The sequence below is a fragment of the Bombus vosnesenskii genome, unplaced genomic scaffold (genome assembly GCF_011952255.1).
Source record: "Bombus vosnesenskii isolate JDL3184/JDL3185 unplaced genomic scaffold, Bvos_JDL3184-5_v1.1 scf7180000013293, whole genome shotgun sequence".
Lineage (NCBI taxonomy): Eukaryota > Metazoa > Arthropoda > Insecta > Hymenoptera > Apidae > Bombus > Bombus vosnesenskii.
Genome location: NW_022882944.1, coordinates 3,411,115 through 3,432,238, shown reverse-complemented (window position 1 = coordinate 3,432,238; position 21,124 = coordinate 3,411,115). Strand labels below are relative to the sequence as shown.

At 29.1% G+C, this 21,124-nt stretch overlaps 1 protein-coding gene across 5 annotated transcripts; it reads right to left on the bottom strand.

Moving 5' to 3' along the window:
* Positions 1 to 39: 39 nt before the first annotated feature.
* On the bottom strand, positions 40 to 20,561 carry LOC117232919 (vacuolar protein sorting-associated protein 13). 5 transcript variants are annotated; one of them, XM_033492701.1, is made up of 60 exons: positions 19,960 to 20,561; positions 18,946 to 19,032; positions 18,660 to 18,857; positions 18,352 to 18,584; positions 18,148 to 18,283; positions 17,774 to 18,020; positions 17,472 to 17,706; positions 17,267 to 17,384; positions 16,933 to 17,179; positions 16,604 to 16,858; positions 16,428 to 16,527; positions 16,106 to 16,348; positions 15,847 to 16,030; positions 15,675 to 15,760; positions 15,480 to 15,612; positions 15,186 to 15,418; positions 14,974 to 15,111; positions 14,752 to 14,896; positions 14,459 to 14,676; positions 14,223 to 14,378; positions 14,016 to 14,150; positions 13,763 to 13,935; positions 13,382 to 13,683; positions 13,171 to 13,307; positions 12,771 to 13,059; positions 12,433 to 12,689; positions 12,234 to 12,356; positions 12,050 to 12,152; positions 11,837 to 11,983; positions 10,507 to 10,703; positions 10,299 to 10,436; positions 10,085 to 10,204; positions 9,837 to 10,016; positions 9,565 to 9,744; positions 9,315 to 9,476; positions 9,090 to 9,253; positions 8,896 to 9,016; positions 8,471 to 8,647; positions 7,494 to 7,718; positions 7,217 to 7,432; positions 6,770 to 6,811; positions 6,307 to 6,369; positions 5,367 to 5,570; positions 5,147 to 5,284; positions 4,901 to 5,047; positions 4,682 to 4,830; positions 4,505 to 4,616; positions 4,183 to 4,421; positions 3,941 to 4,103; positions 3,647 to 3,863; positions 3,397 to 3,572; positions 3,194 to 3,313; positions 3,007 to 3,128; positions 2,612 to 2,925; positions 2,416 to 2,537; positions 2,153 to 2,322; positions 1,936 to 2,050; positions 1,700 to 1,831; positions 1,443 to 1,607; positions 40 to 1,370 (listed from the first exon to the last, which is right to left on the bottom strand). In XM_033492701.1, the coding sequence occupies exons 1-60, from the start codon at positions 20,057 to 20,059 to the stop codon at positions 1,323 to 1,325; spliced, it is 9,996 nt and encodes a 3,331-aa protein (XP_033348592.1). In that variant the 5' UTR covers positions 20,060 to 20,561; the 3' UTR covers positions 40 to 1,322. The 5 variants fall into 5 exon arrangements, with proteins under 5 accessions (XP_033348592.1, XP_033348593.1, XP_033348595.1 ...); XM_033492702.1 differs by lacking the exon at positions 6,307 to 6,369 and having other exon boundaries at positions 19,960 to 20,560; XM_033492704.1 differs by lacking the exon at positions 8,471 to 8,647 and having other exon boundaries at positions 19,960 to 20,560.
* Between the last annotated feature and the right edge of the window lie 563 nt (positions 20,562 to 21,124).

The following is a 21,124-nucleotide window of genomic DNA, read 5'->3' as shown; positions in this document are numbered from 1 at the left end:
TGTAAAAGGTATGGTGTACTGACTTTGGATTTCTTTTTCTTTTTTTTCATTTTCTTCCACTATGCATTTAACTGAACAATCTTGTAATAAAAGCTATGCACTATCCATGAACATACAGAGTGTTTCTAAGAATATGTAATGATTTGAATTTAAACATATAATTGATTAAATGAGTAATAGTTTCATACGAAGTATAATTCAAATAAAAAATGATATAAACATTAATGTTTTATATGAAAAGTAGTTGACTTCTACGTGCATATAAAATTTTAAGAATATACATTTTAAAAACGGAAATATATTTTTGTATATATTTTAGAAAATTATGCGGCGGCTTTAGAAACATCCTGTATGTCTATATATATATATATAATAACAACACAGTTATACAGGTACAGAAGTTACTGAACATAGGATGTGCGTTTGAATTTTTGTTTATACGTGTATGTGTATATAGTAAATAATTATTAAACTTATTATTAAGCGATAATAAATATTATATTGTCATATGATGGCGATTTTTTAGAATATCAAGTATATTACATTAACAAGAAATATTTTAAGACATAAAGCATCAATATTCAAGTTATTTTTTTTAAAGTGCTATAAAACTATGACATGTCTCTATATTGATTTTTGCATATATAACTTTTTACATAAAATTAATCAGGTATTTAAGTATGAGCTTAAAATATATCTTGTATCTTATAAAAACATTATGTTTCAAATTAATAAGATAAAAAATATTTGTTTAGGTTTTCAACTATTTCCATGCGTATTTCAACTTTGTTTTACATACCATAATATACCTTGAAGCGAAATTATAACACAATAATGTGATTAAGAACTTTTAACGATAATAAAGACTATAATAATTATTTTGTATAATATCAAAAAACGTGTCGATAAGGTTATATAGATTAATTAAAAGCATTAAAAGCGTCTTGTGACTTTTACTAACATTATAACAATTTATGGAATTAGAAACTGGCACGTTTTGTGATAAAAACAGTGTTAAATCGTATAAAATATAATAAATTTAAACCCAGAATATTCAAAGCGTAATAAATATAAAACTATACATACATACTGATTCTTCTCTACTTTTTGTTGATTCTGATCAAGTATCAGTCTTATGAATAATATTTGTAGAAAACTGTGTTATAATATACATATGTGTATATATAGAATTTATGAAATTCAGCTTCGAAAGCGAATAGAAATTTATGATGCTAGATGATAGCCAGAAGCTATCAATTCAATTAACTATATTCAAATGATAAATTATATTTGCGTGTATTATCTATTTTGATTTTCTGGTATTACAACTCGTATTGATTAATTTGTTGTTGCATTTTATCGCATAGAAGCTGTGAAAATTGCAAAAAATTTATTTTTTTTTAAATATGAAAAAGATATTAATATTAAATTAGACAACTTACCTGTCTAATATTATAATCAGGTATTAAAATTATTTTTGATTGATCTGTACTACCAAATAATCCTAATTTCTTCTTCTTACTGGAATCTTTGATAAATATCTGTACTCCCTTATCAACTATTTTCGGTTGTTCGCTCATCTCTTGCCACGCGTGGGTCCAATGCACCTATATTATTGAAAACAATAGAATGTCTACTTTATCCAAAACTAATTTATTGCTCACTTTACGAAAATAGGATATTTATAAAATGTACTGACCCGCCATCCACCAAATAAATCACTATGCTCTAAGTATGCTATTCTCTTATCAGTAAGCAATAATACATCTTTGTTAATGTACATGTGATAAAAATAGATATCAGTATTCGCATATTTTCCTTTTTCTAATTCCTGCAAAAGAAGAGTATTCATAAATATTACAAAATATTACATAAGATTATATATATATATATATATATATATATATATATATATATATATACTTATATATTTACACATAAGATTTTATGTCCCTCAGCTTCATCTCTGACATATGGTCTAACCAAGCAGTCTAGTTGTAAAAATCTAGATGGTCTTACTTTCTTTACTTCTTCATTCAACTCAGTTGCTCTGAAATAATTAATGAATAATGAAATAATTTAAATTATCCTTTTAGTATATTTGATAATTAGATTGATATTTAGATTGATAGACACAGTTTATCTTTTTTACCGTTTCACTGCTCCAAATGAACCACTAGCGAAATCTATAACTCCAGCAGTTGGTCGAGTAACAAGACCAACCATGCCTTTCCCAAATCCTTTAAAGAATCCTTCCACACCTTCTTCTTTGGCACCCGATATGGGCTTCATCACAACACCAGTTACACCATCAACAACACCCTAAAAGCCATATATATCATTATTCATCTCTTTTCATTTTTGTCTATCTATCAATAAAAGTTGTATTAATTTTTATTCCTTATTTTCACTTACCATTATCAAACCTTTTCCACTACGAGCAAGACCTTCTTGCAAGTTGGCTGGCTGTTTGTTAAGCTGTTCTTGTCGTTTTCTCTGATAGTCTTTGTCAAATGTTAAGGCAGCTATACCTTTACCTATAATAAAAACAAAAATGAAATTGGAAAAATATATAGAATAATTAATTTGATAATACAGAAACCAAACACACCCATAGCTCCAGTAATTTTAGAAACAGCTCCAGCCATTCCTCCAACAGTGTGACCTAACATACTCCTCATACCAAGAAGCAAACCTTCTGCAAATTCTCCGGGCCCTTGTATGGCACCTTGGAAAGGTTCATAAAACAAATCTTCAATGCCCTTCATAGTACCTACCACGAGGCCATACGGATTGCCTATTACATCGAGTCCCAGAACAAGAACGTAAACTTGTTTAATTGCTTGTCCTACATAATGCGTTGTTGCTTCGGAAATAAGCTGTTTATTGGTCATAAAAATGTACTCTCTTTCGAAATATGCTAATCTGCAAAGAAAATTGAAATGTATTATTCTCATATGATTTATTTCCTAGTAACTTAATTTAAAATTGATTGGCGAGGTTTACTTGAAGACAATATCATTAATGTCAGTTAACGTAACACCTATTCCTTGTAACAATACATTTAATACTTGAGGTAGTGCAGATGGCCCGCTACCACTACCGCTCATTGAGAAACTTATATGAATCTGGAAAAGATGATGTCACTTATAGAAATATGTTTATGATTAATTTGAAATGTAAAGAAACATACCTTCAAGGGAGAAAAGTGAAGTAGATCAAAGAAATTCTTCTGTTCGGCTGTAGTAATCAAACTAACGTGATACATCAGAGGTTCATCAACGAGTTTCATGTCCAATTTAAATAATTTACTCTAAAGTATACAATAAAATAATTATTATAGTATTATAGTATAGTATTTGTATATTTTATGCATATAAAGTAGATAGAACTCACTTCTTCTGCATCGTTCATTTCATTTGCTTCAAACAATCCCACGATCGCGTTAATAAATACAATATCTACTTTCACATGAAACTCTTGTATAAGAACCTTAAAGTACCGAAATTGTTGTACATTACTATGTTCAAGTAGTCGTTTAACCATACTAAGTTCAGCGAATGGTTTCATAACTATTAAAAAATAATTTGAGAAACATATAATCACATATGTAACACTTATTTTAGTCTTTAATATAAAAACTTACCTGTGCTCGCTGTAACACTCTTTGGTGGCGGGACTGGAGCTAATATAACTGGGAAAACACAGTCTGTAAGTTGATTATCAATTTGCAGTCTGTTGATCTTTGCATGTAACTGCACTTGATGCACTGAAGTACGGTATTGCAACCATAAACCAGTTTGAAAAGTGCGTCGTAGACAACGACGATGTGGTTTTAACATTTCCATATTTAAATAATCAACCTAAAATTAAAATTAATTAGTGATTAAATTGAAAGTTGAATGAAAAATTATGAAATTATTAATTTTATTTACATTACCTCTAATTTTGGTTCAAGTATTACTTTTTGTACTGGACTTTTGTCCATTTGTAATTCACGTATATATTTTTGATAGCCTTCTTCTATAACTATTACCTCTCTTGTGTCAAGATTGCGCCAACGATGGTTAACAGATTTGCGCGTTTCCCACATAATTCCAGAACTAAATTATAAAATTTGCCAATATGTGAAAACTGTGATAATTGTGGAAATAATGAAAATTAATATGTGTAAGAACGTACCTAGCTATACACAAATATAACAATTCAGTTCTCATGATATTGTTAACGAGTGAGAAGCCAACTCCGTGAATACTTATTGTTATTTCCTGTTCTATAGGTTCAAAATCACCTGCTAGTTCACAATCTTCTGCAACTTTCATATTTGTTGTAAATAGAAGCACTCGTTGTGTACCATCCAAAAATGATACATAGTATACTTCTTCTTCTAGATCTGGCAATTGAAAACCTCCTAAAGTGTCCTAAAAAATAAAATTTTTAATGTCTTTTTAATGTAAATAAAATTTTAATTTTTAATGATTTTTATTAAATATTGAATATTTACTTTTCGAAGAGTTTCTTCAATTTCTTTTTTATTGTTGTCTTCCCAAACTAATTTCCGCGGACCTGCAGGATTTTCCCAAGTGTAAAACATTCTATTGTATGACTGTACAGATCTATAAAGTAATTTACAATATAATAACATTAATAATAATATTAACTTCTGCATTAATGTTTGTACCTGACATTTAGTGAACCTTTTTCCCAGAAATTGATTGTATGTGGAGTGTGATTAATAATTAAAGCTGGGGCATTTCCATGAGTGTATGCAGATAAAGAAATGTAGACTCCACCTTCGCTTATTTGTATATCTACATTAATTCCTCCATACTGTTAAATAAAAGGAATTGTAGAAACATAAATTACATTACATTCGGAGAGAAATAAAAACAGAACAAACCTTATTATTTAATTTTAACAAAGTCGTATGGTTTTCTGTGTAAATAAATGGTGCAGTTTTTTCAGGGTTACCTGCGATTCTAGCACTTAGAGTTTTCTGTTCATGATCAGAACGAGGCCAATAAGCTGCACATTCTCTGGCAGGTACCTATAAGTAAATGAAATAATAAATATTTTTATTTAGATACATTAAAATTAATAATATACATTATATATTATAATTCTTCCTTTTATAAATAACTATTACCTTGATCATAGGATCAGCTGGCCTATTACCTTCTTGGCATTCAATGAGATAATCAGAATTATTTATCAGTACATAATATGGAGTAAATGTAATTTGTTTTGTCAAAGAATTATAAGTCAATTGATTGTGAACTCCAATCTGTAATTCATAAGAAATATTGCTGATATAAGAATATGGTGATTAAATAATGGAACTATAAATAAGGAAAAATACTACTAACTTGATATATTTGGCCATTATATTTACAAATGACTACTCCCTCACTTCCTGCAACATCTATTGGAAATTTATCTGACCATTCACCATTCTCGACCCTGATCATTGCTTTCTTTTTACCAAAGAATACTTTGGAGCGAAATGAGAACAATATTGGTCCCTTAAAATTCTCTGGATGATAAAGCACATTTAGATAATCTTCTCCACTCTGAAAATATTTATACGTATAAATTTTTGTGCTAATGTTAATTGTGTTTCAATAATTTGACTGCACACAATTTAACTGTGCACAAAAAATGCAATTAATTGCATTTTTGAACATATTTATACAATGTTACATTACATTCACCAACACCAGCTAGCTTTCTTTTATAATTTCAATTATATATCTCAATAAACAAAGCTTGAACTTATAAATTTTTGTATGTTATGAATTCTTTTTGTATTTAAAGGTTTCATAAAAATTTTACAAAAACTCCTTGTATTAATGTCGCATTAAATTATTACTATTTCATTATTACAACATTGTTGCATTATTACTATATCTATGTGTTTAATCTCATAGCAATCATGCCTTGTACGTGCCATAATAATACATATACGAGTATATAAGCAGGAATACCTTACTCATAGCTAGGAAAAATGTGTAATGTTGCAAGATTATGATAGTACCACAATATGCCAACTAATAAACAAAACTGAGTATGAATGAAGCTTAGTACATTTTTTGTTAATTTTGAAAGAGTATATGTATGTAAATGTCATTAATATTAGTTAGTAAATTATAGTTAGTAAAAAAGCGCTGATAACAATGTGTACAAACATGTAAGACATTAATATATGGACACAAGTAGTTAGTTAAATATATTAGATAGTATGAAAAGTCTATTCTACAGTTTATAAGATTAAACCATCACCAATATAAAATGAAATCAATATATCACCAAACGTGCTTTCTTCCTCTTGTATTCTGTACGTGATTGATGAGGTTTCACACAAACCAAATTCTGAAAGATACCTTTCTATGTATTAGAATTCGCGAAATTGTCAATGACGAAATTAATTTTTTCAAAAATTTTGTAAGATTACTTTTAATATTTATGATTCGACCCATGACCATTACAACTGATATAAGTCACAATAAAAGTTTAATATTGAAAAGCTATTCCAACATTCTGCGACATGCTGCTGCTTTATTACATTAAATAAATATACTTGACTTGAACAGAAAAAAGAATTAAAAGACTTGTATGCTGTATTTAACGATGCACTTATCGAGAATACTCTAGGATCTTTTAAAATAAATTTTGCACACCGAAAAATATAGCAGCCATTAATATATTATAAGAATTATTTAATTAACATTATGTCCAAAGCATGAAAAATACTGTAACATGAAATCACTACCTTGATTGGACTTGAGTGTTCTTTGCCACCCTTACTTGATTTCTGTAAAATAATGTATTGAATAAGATATAGTTATAGAAAATTAATAGTTTGCAACATAATACTACTTCCAGCATGCGTAATGTGGCATAGCACTTACATATGGCACAAAAATATCATAACTCAAGCATTGCATAGAGATTAATTACATACCTAATACAACTACTAAAAAGAAATTCATATTATTGTTTAATATATTAGAGTACTTTATTACGATATTATAAAATTATAAATAAAATTTTTGTATTTATACTTAATGGTATTTTATTTAATGGAGAATTTTTTTCTTTTTTTATTAAAAGGAAAAAGAATTATTAAAGGAAAAATAATAAGCGAGATTTACATGAAGCAGAAAATAAAATTATTGTCACTTAATTAATTGTTTAGAATAAATTTCATGATACTTACCCGATAAGACAACATCAAGCCTGTTTTATTCAACATCCAAAATGGACAATATAAAGCCATAATGATAGAACCATGTTTGTATGATGTATGCATTCCCAAATCCATTATAACTTTTTGTGCACTATCAAAAGATTCAAAAGACCATACAGAAAATTCTGGTGGATTCGCAAGTATCTCACCTCTACATGACCAATCTTTTTCTAAATAGTTTGGTAACTGTAACATATAATTAAGTAAGTTATATGAGTCACAATGTATAAAAATATGATTTACTTACTTTTATGATTATATAAGACTTTCCTGGGTCAATTGTAGGAATCTGATAAGATGTGCCAGCTTCTAAAAGTTTTTCTTGCACATTTCCAGGTAAACATACAATAATATCGATAGGCAAAAAATTCTTCAAATATACAGCTGGGTATAAATGAACATTATAGATTGTACTTGCTATAGTATGTCGACTAGTAGTCTCAAAATAAACTTGTTCCATTTCACCAACAACCTGTAAGTATTATAATACATTCTCAAAATATATAAATTCTGTTCTAAAATATTGGAATTATTTTTTCTCTACTATGTTATTCTATTATTCTCTCTACTATTGTCTAAGTAATAAAAGACACTTTCAATGTTTAAAGCATAACAGTAACAATACACTCCATCTTATATTACCAATAAAACATAAAAAAAACGTGCAATGAACACATTATACTGAATACCAACATAAATTTTCAACAACTATTCGAACATTTTAAGCATAATATAGATAAATTAAAAAATTAACCATAATACATTGTAAAAACTTGTTACTGAAATGCATTGAAATAAAAAATAAAACAGTGCCTACAAAGAAAATTAAACAAAGAAAAGTCCTATAAAATAAAAGATCTGTTCTCATAATTTAATGACTGAAAATTGTTGAATTTAATAAAAAGAATTAAATTCAATATAAAAATAATTTGTTCATATTTCTCTGTTTTTGTTTTGTTGTAATTATATTATTAATATGACACAATTAACAATTATAACAGAAACCATGCCAATAACCATTTCCAATCAAACATATAGGGATTCTCTATCGATAATCAGTATAATAACTATACTTATCCTACAATATTATTTGTTACAGGTATACATCCACATTAAAATTATTAACTATCTAATAGCGGCAGTAAAGATATTTATTTGGCTGATACCCAACGTATACTATGTAGCAACTGATCCTCAAACTAGTTTAGAAAAAGACGGTAGTACCTGTATAGGTGCTTCCAGATATTTTTTGTGCTCTGAGGGTAAAGTTTTCAAGCAAAGACGCTTGACGCAATCAATGAAACGACAGAATACGGATCGCCAGTTAATAGCATTCAATAATAAGCCAATAGTGTTGTTATTATATAAAATACTACCAACCACAATCATCATGAAAAACATCTAAAAGTAAAAACTGCTGCTTATAAAAGCATGTAGTGTAACTTTTTTAACGAAATTTTGTTTGATTACAGCATATGAAAATAAAAATAAATCAAACGTACTGTTTCATTATATGACTATCAAACATAATCGAAACGTCGTGAATAATAGTATTACACGTACTACACAGTGTGAAATTTTGAAAGATAGAAATCAAATATAAAAATTTTCTAAGTGTGTACATAAATAAACGCGTTTCATTTTGTTACCTTTATGTAAAATGGTTCTACAGCTTCTTGCCTCACTCGAGCTTCGCATTTTAACAGCTTTGTCATACTAACTGTTTTTTGTAAATCTTTCCAAATAAATTGTTCTAACGAAACCATATATCTAAACAGGAAAATTAAATAAGTATTATAGAAGGACGTAAAAAATACAAAATTTATATAAAAGTATAAAGTACCCTTCAACACTGAAAAATAGCCCATAAACATTTGTTGGTGTATATACAGTGTCTAGTGGAAGATTTAATTTACTATCTGGAGCAACAGTTCCCACGCATTCAACTTCATTTCCACGTTTAGTCATATAATATACAGATATTGGTTGACTAAAATGATTGTGTACCTAAAAAATTATTACTTGCAATTATTACTAAAGCTTAGGAATAAGAACTTATACAATTTACCTGTAGAATACTTCTAAGAGTAACAATAGTACTTCCTTCATCTACTATAACATCAGAAACAATACCCCATTCTTCAGAACCGTCCTTTCGATATTTCAGTGAAAAGAATCTTTTATCAGCTCTTAACACAGGTACAGCCAAAGTTCTATTAATTTCTTTAAACTTTAAAAAATATTATATATTAACTAACTAGATATTATTTTAGTTATATGCAATAAACTCATAAATTTATACACTTTAAAAGTATTACCGAAATAATAAACTTATCATCGTCTTTTTCTTTGATTGTTTCAATTTTCAATTGATCAAGCAGTGGTATCTCAGTTTTTGTTGTCCTCGGAGCTAACTGTACTGACGCACCAGATTCAAGAATTACCTCCATATACGAATCTGCGTTATTACTTGTAAGTTTGGATCCATCATTAAAAACCTAAAAAAAGATATGTATATTTATTTTATATACATAGTTCATAGTATTATATTTATAATTAAAAGAACATAAAAAATTCAACGACAATAAACCTTGAAGTGACTGCGCTCCAAATCTAAAACTATCGCTAAACCAGTTTCATTCTTAAGAACATATGGTGCTACACTTTTAGCCGCTCCCTTCCCGCTAGCTTCCATGGCAGATGAAAATGCATTACCAAGTTGTTGTAATACATCGAGACATGTTTTAGTCACAGTTATTTCCAAATTTTCCTATTGCAAAATGTCATAAAGATTTTACATGAAATATACACTAAAAAAATCAATGTTTACTAACTTACAGTTGATATTATATCAATAGACATTTTGGGAATCTGATGTAATTCTTCTGTTTCACTATCTGATGTAGGACTGGCCGCACTTGCGCCTCTAGAATCCGGTGATACATCATTAAATTGAATCTAACATACAAAATGAATAAAAAGACACATAAAAACAATGAAAGAAGTTCTAAGAAATGTAACATTTCCATTTAAAAAAATTTAAATACATTACTTTAACTTTTAGTTCCCAAGGTGTAGAAACCCGCTTTTCATTTCTGATCCTCTCTATTGGTTCAATTAATGGTTCCCACAATGCTAGACAGCTATTATAATATGCCATAATTACCGACATTGTACACTCCATGTTCATCTAAAAGTATTTGAATGTTAAACAAATAGTGCAAAAAAATCTTCATTAAAGTTATATCACTATATCTTACAGTTTTTGTACTCCAATCACTAATGTTACTTTCAAAGCCAATATGAAGTAGAAGCATTGGCAATGTTTTATTACCAATGCCTGCTTCTAATGTGAGTAAAATTGTTGGTGCAGAGATTATTGCTAATTCTGGCTTATAAACTGTAGTATCTTCATCATCAGAATATACAATATCTTCTATGGCCTCTACTCCTATTTCTAAAGAAAGAATAGAAAACATATAGAAGCAAATCGCGTTAAATAAAAAGAACTTAAGTGTACATTAAATATAAATAAATAAATAAATAAATATATATATATATACGTCGGGTTTACATTAGAATTAGGGTTAGGGACGTGAAACGAATCTTCGTTTGGATTACACGTTGTCGTTATGCAATAGTGTGACTAGTGCAAATACGATTATCATAGAACCGGACAAGTAACCGTGGTAATTAAATACTCGAGAAACTGATGACAATGATCCTAGGTTCAATAACGAATCCGCGGTTGACGGGATGACAGATGAACGTGCTCACAAAACCCAAGTCGGACGCGCAACGTTCACTGGTCGTAAGGGGTTACTCCTTTCGTCGACGAGATCGCAAGAAAGAATGAATTTCCGTCCCGATGATGCCACAGAGGAAAACTATATGGGGTGTGTCTAAAGACACGAGATCATCGGATTCGACGAGGATAGCCTTCGTTCAGAAAGTAAGAGAAATTGGCGTTGCTGCTAATTGGTCAATCTCCATAGAAAAAAATGCTAGCCGCCCTCGAGGGAAAGTTGCTAGTGGGAGACGTCGTTGAAAAATAGGTCTCCTCTATCTTCTCGTAGTTGGGACAAAGACTGTTTGTTTGAAGGACTTTAGTTAGCTAAATCTTAAGATTTATAACGGGCCCTCAGGCTAGCTGAACATGTACTGCGGAGACGCATCGATATCTGGCAATCATCTTACTCAAAGAATAGGGTCTGCGTGTGGCGACAGAAACCGTTGGAATGTTTACTGTCGCGTGCCGCCACAAATATTTCTTTCAAGGAGAGTTATAGAATTACTTCATACCTTTGTTAGACAAAGTGTTCATCCCGTAACTGCGGCTACGTTCGGCGACTGGCTGTCGCCTCGAGCCCAAGCTCACTATCACAAATCTCGAACAAATACAATCGGATCGAAAGACAACAATTGTTTAATTACACCTATGATAAAGTCTAGATTACGGTGTTAAGGGATTTTCCCGAAGTTCCAAAGGGGAGGCTTCGATGTCCTTTCATCTCCGACATATATATATATATATATATATACATATATTTATATATATACATATTATATATATATATATATATATATAACCTGTTTTTAAGAACCAAAAATCATTTTCTTCAAATGGAGTGACAACCCATAATCCTTCGTAATTTCGCTCAGTAATAATAACTTCCTGATCTTGCTCTTGTGTCTTTGTAGCAGTATGAACTACTTTATTCAATATTTCTATGACACCTATAAATAGCAAATTTGATTAGTGATTCAATTTCGACATTAATTACCAATAATTTATTGAATCACCTGGCGAAACTGATAAGTGAATGTCTGTGCAACAAATATCAATGTGAAGTCCTTTTCCTTCTGGTGTAGAACCTGCTACACTTACACTGCATGGTCTTAGCACCTTTATAAAATTAACATTTTAGTAGTTTCACATGTAGGAATAATATAAATCATAAGTGAACATTTTTATAAGAATCTTTACCTGATATATCCAATCACTTCTCTTCGCGGTATTATATATACCAGCTAGAATTGATAAATCTTTTATGGTGCCTGCTATTACTTGATGTTCATCCATTATACGTACTTTCAACAGTAATTCAGTCTGAAAAAATGTTACACATATGAAAGAAACAATATATATCATATACACCAATAAAAATACATCAAGTAGATATTACATTTAATATGATACAATTGGAATTTATGTCATCCATGTCCTCTAACAAAATAATATCGGGTTTCTCAATATGTACATTAACCGTAAACATTTTTTTAGTTGGTGATACAGTTTGTTTCTTTTTAACTGCTGATTCGTTATAATTCTTTGGTTGCACTGTTTTATTTGTCGATGGTTCATCAGTAGTGAAAAAATCTTTCACTTTCATTAAATAGTCAAGTGACACAATAATACTAAATGAAAAGACTCGAATATCAACTGAAAACAAACTCAATTAAAAATTTTTTAATGACAATAAGGACATATTCTATATTAATTAAAAAATATTGTTCAACTCACCAAACATGTCATTTGAACTTTGTCTAATGGTCATATCTAACATACTGCGAACAGGTTTGGATTCTTTTTCTATATCATCCATGGAAGGCACTGCCGTAGTTCTTTCCATGATTCTTGTAAGAGAACCTTGCCTATTTTGACGTATGTCGTCCAAAGTACAGTTCATAAGAAGAATTGAAGTTGCCATTAATCCATCGGCAAATATTCGACCTTTTAACGCGAAATGGGTTAAACAAAATTTCGCTAATCCATTCTCCGGTAGATGAAGCAGAGAACTTTGTGATTGCAGCTGTAATTAATTTGAATAATTTATACATATGTTGTTATCAACTTACTATCCCACTATCCACAAAATAAAAATTTTCTGGTTGTATGTATATATATATTTCATTGAAATTACCATTTTTGAACCTCCTGTAAATAAAGTAATCACAAGACTGTCCATAACAAACTCAAATTTGATGGACGTGTGTGTATGTACTTGCTCTTGCGAGTTTGGATCTTCTGCATCTTCTGCAGTAGCTCTTACAAACCTATCTGCTCAGATAAAGACATAATTAGTTCATAATTTCTTTACTTTATTGTAAATAAAGCAAATTATATATTCTTACCACTTTGTCGATGTTGTAAAACTTCTACTTCGAGTTTCTTTTCGGATTGACTAACACTTGCCATGAGCTTTGTATCTTCAACTGTTTCACCTAAATTTTTTTCTAATACTTTCAATGTAGTTGCATAGTCCTCTTTACTTATTAATATATTAATTTTATTTAGTCTACCCGACATGTCAATATCAGGTATAGATGTAAACCAAGCAGTAGATAAATTACGTTTAATGAGTAATGTAAAACTGACTGGTTCTAACAGCAATATTTCGTTTTCAATCGCGAACTTCTCCATATTTAGTCTTACGCTATTATAAAAATAATACATTAAATAATTGCGATTATCAAGATTAGTAAATGTTACTAAATTCTGTAAATAATTATTACCGGGACAACTTTAAATTTTGTAGCTCGATTCTCATTTCATCGACAATAGGACAATCTCCAGCATCATTTGTAACTTCTAACTTCTTAAAAACATTACATATAGTAAGGTTACCCATATCTAGTGTTAAACAATGATCACTTTTCGAATGCATTGGTACATATATAACTGGAGCCTAGATAACAATTTCGTCATAACGTAAATGATTTAGTAAACAAAAAATCGAATTATTTTTCTACACATTTTTCTATATACTTTAATTTTTACTGCAAGGCCAATACGTGCCGCGCTTTCTTTAACGTCTTTAATATTTGTCTTTGCGGCTTCTGCAGCTGCTGCTGATGCGTCCCTTATGGCTTGTTGTGCCGTTTGAAAATTGTTTAAAAAACTCTAAAAGATGAAATATTCTTTAATGCCATCTATTTATTAAGATATTTTCACTATTATATAAGATTTTTTTACCATTATACTAGTAACAAACATATTCAAAAAGACGATACGATAACAGCCCATAACAACTGTGATAGACATATTATTTTTATCAATGTCTGACGACTCAATATTATACATTATAGCTTGGATTTGCAAGGATTCAGTATCTTCTGTCACTGATACAATCTATATATCAAAACAGTAATTAATTATATTATTACAATAAATCAACATTTAATTGATTTAATAAAAAAATAAAGACTTACATCCTTATAACCTGACGCTTCGTTAAGATCTTTAATGCTAATAGAAGATAAATTAACATTTGCTTGAGAATAGGAAGCTTTCATTATAAATCCGGCAGTGATACCGTCGATATAAAATGCAGAAATTTCTCTACAATCACTAGTTATCTTCATACAAATAGTCCCAACTTTTGCTTGGACTTTTAGATCTACGTGCTCCATCATTGTTCTTCTCCGTCCTAAACATATATGTATAATTATAATTTATAACTTCAACTTTAAAGTATAAAAACATATGATAGAAGTGTACTTACGTGCCGTTGACCTAAATTTTTGCTTTTGAATTTGTTCTCTTAAAAATGTAGAAGTTTCTTCTTGAATGGAAACCAAATGAGAAGGTCGTGGACGTATGCGAGGCTCTTTTTCAAGTTTACTAGTTGCTATGACATTCATTTGATCCTACAATTTAAATATGAGACAATATAATTTGCGCTTTATTACTCATATACGCAAAATTTGTTGCTACTATAAATTACCTGCACATATGATATAAATTGAAGAAGATTTATAAGAGCTTCTTGATGTAATAAAACATCCAATGTTGTAAATTCTAATTTTAGTAATTGAAGAACAGATCCGTATTTCATCTTAAATTCAGGAGATCGCTTATTTACCTAAAAATAAATATAAAAGAGTTAAATTATACCCTGTGAATAATTTATTTAATAATATAAATCTATTTACTTACATTTATATACTGTACTGTTATCAAATATTCATGTCTACCTGATAACATTGGAGTGGTTATCATAAATATTTCTCTTTGATTGTAATGTTGCTTGACTTGAACTCCACCTAATCTTAATAATATCTCTTGATCATAAGTCCGTTGTAACATCTCTGCTTCTAACTGTAGTACCTCGAACTTCACAAATGGTATTATTTCATTACCCTTTTGGGATGAAACTTGTATTGCAAATTCTATAATAAATAATATAATTTTTGATTAAAATCTAATTACTTATAAAACATCATTTGTTACCTTTCATTTCAAATTTCATTTCCATATCAATCGTTTGTTTAACTGAAGTTACAGTAGAATCTTCTTCTTTCTTCTTCTCAGCAATGGTGGTAGTTATATCTTTCAGCAAAGATAATTGTGAAACAGATTTACTCTAAAAAATATTTTTTAATCAGAATAGAACATCTAATAATCGATGTATAATACAAAATATACCATAGATGACTTCTGGAGATCTGTTGGTTCCTCTTTTGGCTGTGGTATGCTCTGAGCAATAGAAAGAGCTTGCAATAAACGAATATCTAAAAAAATTAAAAGAGAAGATTATATTCTGCGTATTATTAATATATACTATTTACTGAAACAAAATTTTGTCCCAAAATGATACCTGTTATATTAACAACAACTGATGGTAATTGGCCTATCAACCTTAATTTAGGAAGTAATGGATCATCCGTTACTAAACATTTGTGAAATTGGATTTCAAGCGTTGTTGGGTGTAATAATGTCATAGAATCATCCACATTTGATAATACCGTGCGCCATTCTTCACCAGGCAATGAAACTAATACCTATTTTACATTATAGTTAAACGTGATCATAATGATGACTACACATTTGATACATAAGAAATTGAAAATACATACTTGAAAATCGACTATCTTTAAAACAAATTTATCATAACTATGTTCTCTAAGATGCAATAACACATCTTCTTCAGTTTTACCCATGCTGATTAATTGTTTAACAGATACATTTGTCTTATCATCGCCCTTTGGTTTTTCCAAAGAATGTATTTGCAAGCTACCAAGATTTACAACTAATAATGATTTTGTACTATCATAAAATCCATCATGTGGTATGATTAACTGAGAAGCTTGCATATTAACCTGTTATGTATTTATGTATTTTTATAGATATTAAATTTTGTTCATTATAACGAATGTATATTGTTGAATGAATTGTTACCTGTATGTCTAATACTGAATGCTTTTGAATAGCATGCTCCAAACCTAAAGCCGACATTTCTTTCAAACCTTCTAATTGTACAGCAGCAGCTGCTTGAAGACTGTGCATGAAAGTAATTATTTAAATGTTAAAATACCTACTGTTGAAAAACAGTATAATATATATAATACTCTTACTTGTTCAAAGTCGATGAATTTTGTACTTTAAACAAATTAGCTATTTCTATCACGGTCTGTGCATCGTAAATAATATCCACAGATTTCGATTTTACTATCATACGATCGCCACACAATTTATCGAGAGGATTCTTTTCGTACGACACTGATATTAAAACATTATCTGCGCCATGCTGATGGGAATTAAAAAGTGAAGGAATATGTTCATCTTGTTTCGTTCCTAATAATTTCATCTCATTAATTGATGCCGTAACTCTATAACAAAAAAAAAACATCATATATTAATTCAAATTATTATCAGAACTATTTTTATAATAAAAAACACATACAAAATAGCATTAGCAGATGGTCTCGATTTGAAACCAGCCTCAACACTATGAAGTTGAAGATCCAAAATACAAGGATATTCTTTATCTGTATCTAAAATTATAATTTGTAGCTCGTGTAAAAGAAATCGTGTGTCGATCATTTCATATGTTTCGGGATAATGAGCTGGTGCACTATTTTCTTGATAGTCAATCGCTCTATATAACTTTTCTTTCTCTTGTGGTGTCATTGCCTGCTCGAATTTCCTCACTAAAATATTTAAATAAATCAAAAAGAGTAAATAAGAAAATTATTTAATTTATGTGTTTTAAAATAGTATATAATCGAATGTATTACTTATAGCAGCTGCAGAATTCAATTCTTGTGTTTCCTCTGTCTGTGTACTGGACCACAAGAAACCAAACCAACCGCGTTTCGCTTTTAGATTTTTTTCCCTTTCAGCCATTCTCTCTACCTATGAAATACAAGTAAAAATCCAATTTATTAACGATTATAAAAAATATATATTTTTTTTATGAAATAGGAATTTTTGTCAACTAACTTCCATTTCTATCTTTTGCCTAATAATGACTAAATTAAAAATGTCCAATCTTCTTTCACACTGAGTAAGATGATCTGCTATTTCTTGTGTGACTTTTTTGGTCGTTAATTTTGTTTGATAACTGTCAGCATAAGAGCGACACATATCTCGATGCTCTTTCATATGATTCCAATCCCAATTTCTACGTTTTCTACGTACTTCTTCTTCTAAGACACAAACATATGCAAACTTCCACCTGAGGATAATTACTTATTATACAAACATCTTCTTTTTATTTCTAACTATTCAGAATAATTTGTTACCATTCTTTATAATGTCCTCTATATGATGTTAAATTTGGTCTATACTTTCTAAATGGTGCAGCTTTCTGAGCTTGATCTAAACCCTCTCCTAATTGAACGATGGTTTGATATTGTTTCCTTGCTAATCCTATTCTTAATTTTTGCATTTCCATGTCTAACCATACCTTGGGAATTGTGTAGTTACTTCCATCTGTTTCTGGCTTTGGATTTAATTTTAACTTTGCATTGACATTGATTGGACCTAATACTAAACAAGAAAGAAACAATTATGAAAAAATTTTTAATTATAAAACTTAGATGATGAGAAATTAATTAATTTGGTATTAATATTCGTTTATGTATTATATATAGTGTTCCAACTTATATTTGCTTACAGTATTGATAACCAGGTGGATTATAATCTATGGTTGCAATTCCATTATGAAATAAATTTAAATAATTTGATTTTGTATTACTAAACTGTTCTAGAGTTGTATTGAGATACACTGCCAAACCATCTAGTGTGCATAACTGGAAAAAGATATGTTTTATTCTCAACAACACCTTTAGCACTGTTTATTTACTGGGTTTCCACATACCTTGTAAATTTGTGGAATAGCATACATATCTTTTAAGTTACCAGTTGTTTGCCAAGAATCTGTACAACTTTCTAAGGTAAATGTACTCAATGTAAAACCAACTGAAAAAGGATGGTCTTTGTATGAGATATGATCTTCATATCTCACATGTATCTTTTTGATTTCGATGTGAATATTTTTAATCATACGGGCAATGAGTTTTTCAATCATTGAATCATCTAGTTTTTCTTGTGCTGAAAGATACAAGTAAAATAATGACTGCTAAAAAAAATACAAAATCATAAAATTATTTAATGAAATATTGTTACATTTGATATCTGCTAATTGTTTCTTTTTTTCAACTCTTGCAAGTTCTGCATGTTTTGCTTCAAGTTGTATTCTTGCTTCTTTTTCTGCATCATAAGCAACCTGACTTGAAGGTACTACAAGTATAAATAGTTCCTCAACTATTGCATCAATTTGTCCATTCCACATATCTTTGAATGGTATTTTTAATATAAGTTTTCCTGAAGGAAGATAGAAAAATAAATTTATAAAGATTAATTTTATGTTTTGTTATTTATTATACAAGTATACATAATTTTATTTACAAACCTAATCTTCCATATTCCAATCGAATAGGTAGATCCAGTATATCTAATGCACTTTCTTTTATTAATAAGTCTTTTAACACTACATCACCTAAAAGGAAGAAACTATAATGTGTTTTCATTGCTTTTGTAAAAATAAAAAGTATATCTTTATTCCTAAACAAATAATAGGTAGATATGTATTTCTAGTTAAATACTGCAATATACATTGAAAAGAAAAGTACTGTAACATATCATAATAAAATTTTGTAAAAATATTTTCTTATTTTATGTGTATACATAATTAACTCTTGAAAAATAAATGAATTCTAGTTAATCTTTTTTATGCAAATAAAAATAAATTATAAAATTTGGTTTACAGGATTCTGTAAGAGAAAAAATACAAAACTACACTACATAAATATCTTTCTATTGTATTTATATATTACTTGTATTTAATATACAAGAACAAAATATTATGTACACAGTAATGGTAAAAGAATTTAAATATTTAAAATTCTATAAGATACTGTGATAGTAAAGCAACTAATAATAAACTAAGTAATTAAAATAACAACTACATGGCAAAAGTAACGAAAATATTCTTTTTTTCAAACATGACAACATTGAAACAACACATATAAATTGTTTATTTTTTGTCTTAACATATAACTTTATATGTTACAAAACACATTTCTTAATTTTAATGTATGTATATATGTGTATTCATAATTTTGATACATGTACTAAACCATAAGCAATAAAACGATAAAGTCGAAAAGATCGTAACATAAATAGAAGCTGATCTCACTTCGACGTACTATTAATATATCTGTATGTACATATTTATGAAATATCAAACTGTGTGTTATCATGTGTTATCATCGAATGCGTTTTATTTTTTCAAATTTCCTAGGGCCTCGCCGGACTTTGCAATTAAGTAGAAGGGCACTCCTTGTAACTGAACGCTACATCATACGTACATGGAACGCTCGTAACTTTCAAGACAATTCTTTCGTAACTGTTCGTGAATGCTTACCTCCCCATAAGCTCAGTTTTAATTGCGTGCAATCCAAATTTTGAATATACTCTCCCAACACCTTGTTCAGGAGCTCGGCAACAATCGATTCAAAAACCATCTTCGAATTCTTATTTTACGAAATAAAAAGATTTCTATAAGAAAATATTTTTAGTTCACGATAACAAATAAATTATTTGGTCAATTTTCGTGCTCTGGATACACGTTAAACAGTAAGCGGGTCAGGCACGAAAGTAAAATCGATCGGTAAGAATTGCCGCATAACCTTCAAGGTGTTCGTATATGTTGTGTAGAACTAATACAACACACAGATGAAAAAAATAATCTGTGTGATCTTATGGCTGCTGTAATTATCGCCACCAAACGTTTTTAATTATTGTCATCATTCAGGCTGTTGAAATCTCTGTTTAAAATAAATACACTGTCACGTCACACTCGTTGTCTATATTTCGAATTTATCGAAGACGATTTAATTTATCTATATTTATCGATTGGCTTTAAATTTTTTGTAATTTGGATGACGACATTGTTAAAAAATGTGATATTGTCAATGTCTTCTAACGAAATACGTGATTACACCAACTCTACCTTCACATTCTCTAGCTACTTGCAGTCACTTCATTAGATGACTATATACACACCAAACTTACACGGATAGACTCAACTAGTTCATACGACTATATGTATGTACATATACATACGTATTACATACGACGATTGATAAAGTTTCTGCCTGTCTTTAATAAATATATTTGATAAAAATGTATTTATTCACCACCTTTATTCTTTTACATCTATTTATGAAGTTTATGTTATATTGTTCTCATTAAATAAAAGGATCCTTTATTGAACATCATTCGTCAGTTTTTATTTAGTTCTTTTTATATTACATAATTTAGTGATTTATAGTTTTAAAATAGTTGGAAATAGAAGAAAATTTCTTTGGACAACATTAAACAGTTTAGAATAGTAAGAGAGTGAAGGCATTTAAAAAATTTCAAGATATTTTAAAATTTATTTACGATTAATACGATCAATTTGAAAGATATTTTATCTTTTAAGTTTGTGAATCTTGTCAAATGAAAGACAAGGAAAGTAAACACAAGAATACTTAACACTTTTTCCTAGAGAATAAAAATACGCATTGATTCGCGTAAAAATATAT

What these genes read in the sequence shown, in the direction of transcription:
- LOC117232919 (XM_033492701.1), bottom strand. Translation starts at nt 20,059, where the DNA reads ATGGTTTTTGAATCGATTGTTGCCGAGCTCCTGAACAAGGTGTTGGGA. An exon ending in TAAAATTACTGGAGCTATGG is followed by an intron (nt 2,538 to 2,611) that starts GTGTGTTTGGTT and finishes TTTTTATTATAG; the next exon opens with GTAAAGGTATAGCTGCCTTA. An exon ending in GTGGAAAAGGTTTGATAATG is followed by an intron (nt 2,323 to 2,415) that starts GTAAGTGAAAAT and finishes TATGGCTTTTAG; the next exon opens with GGTGTTGTTGATGGTGTAAC.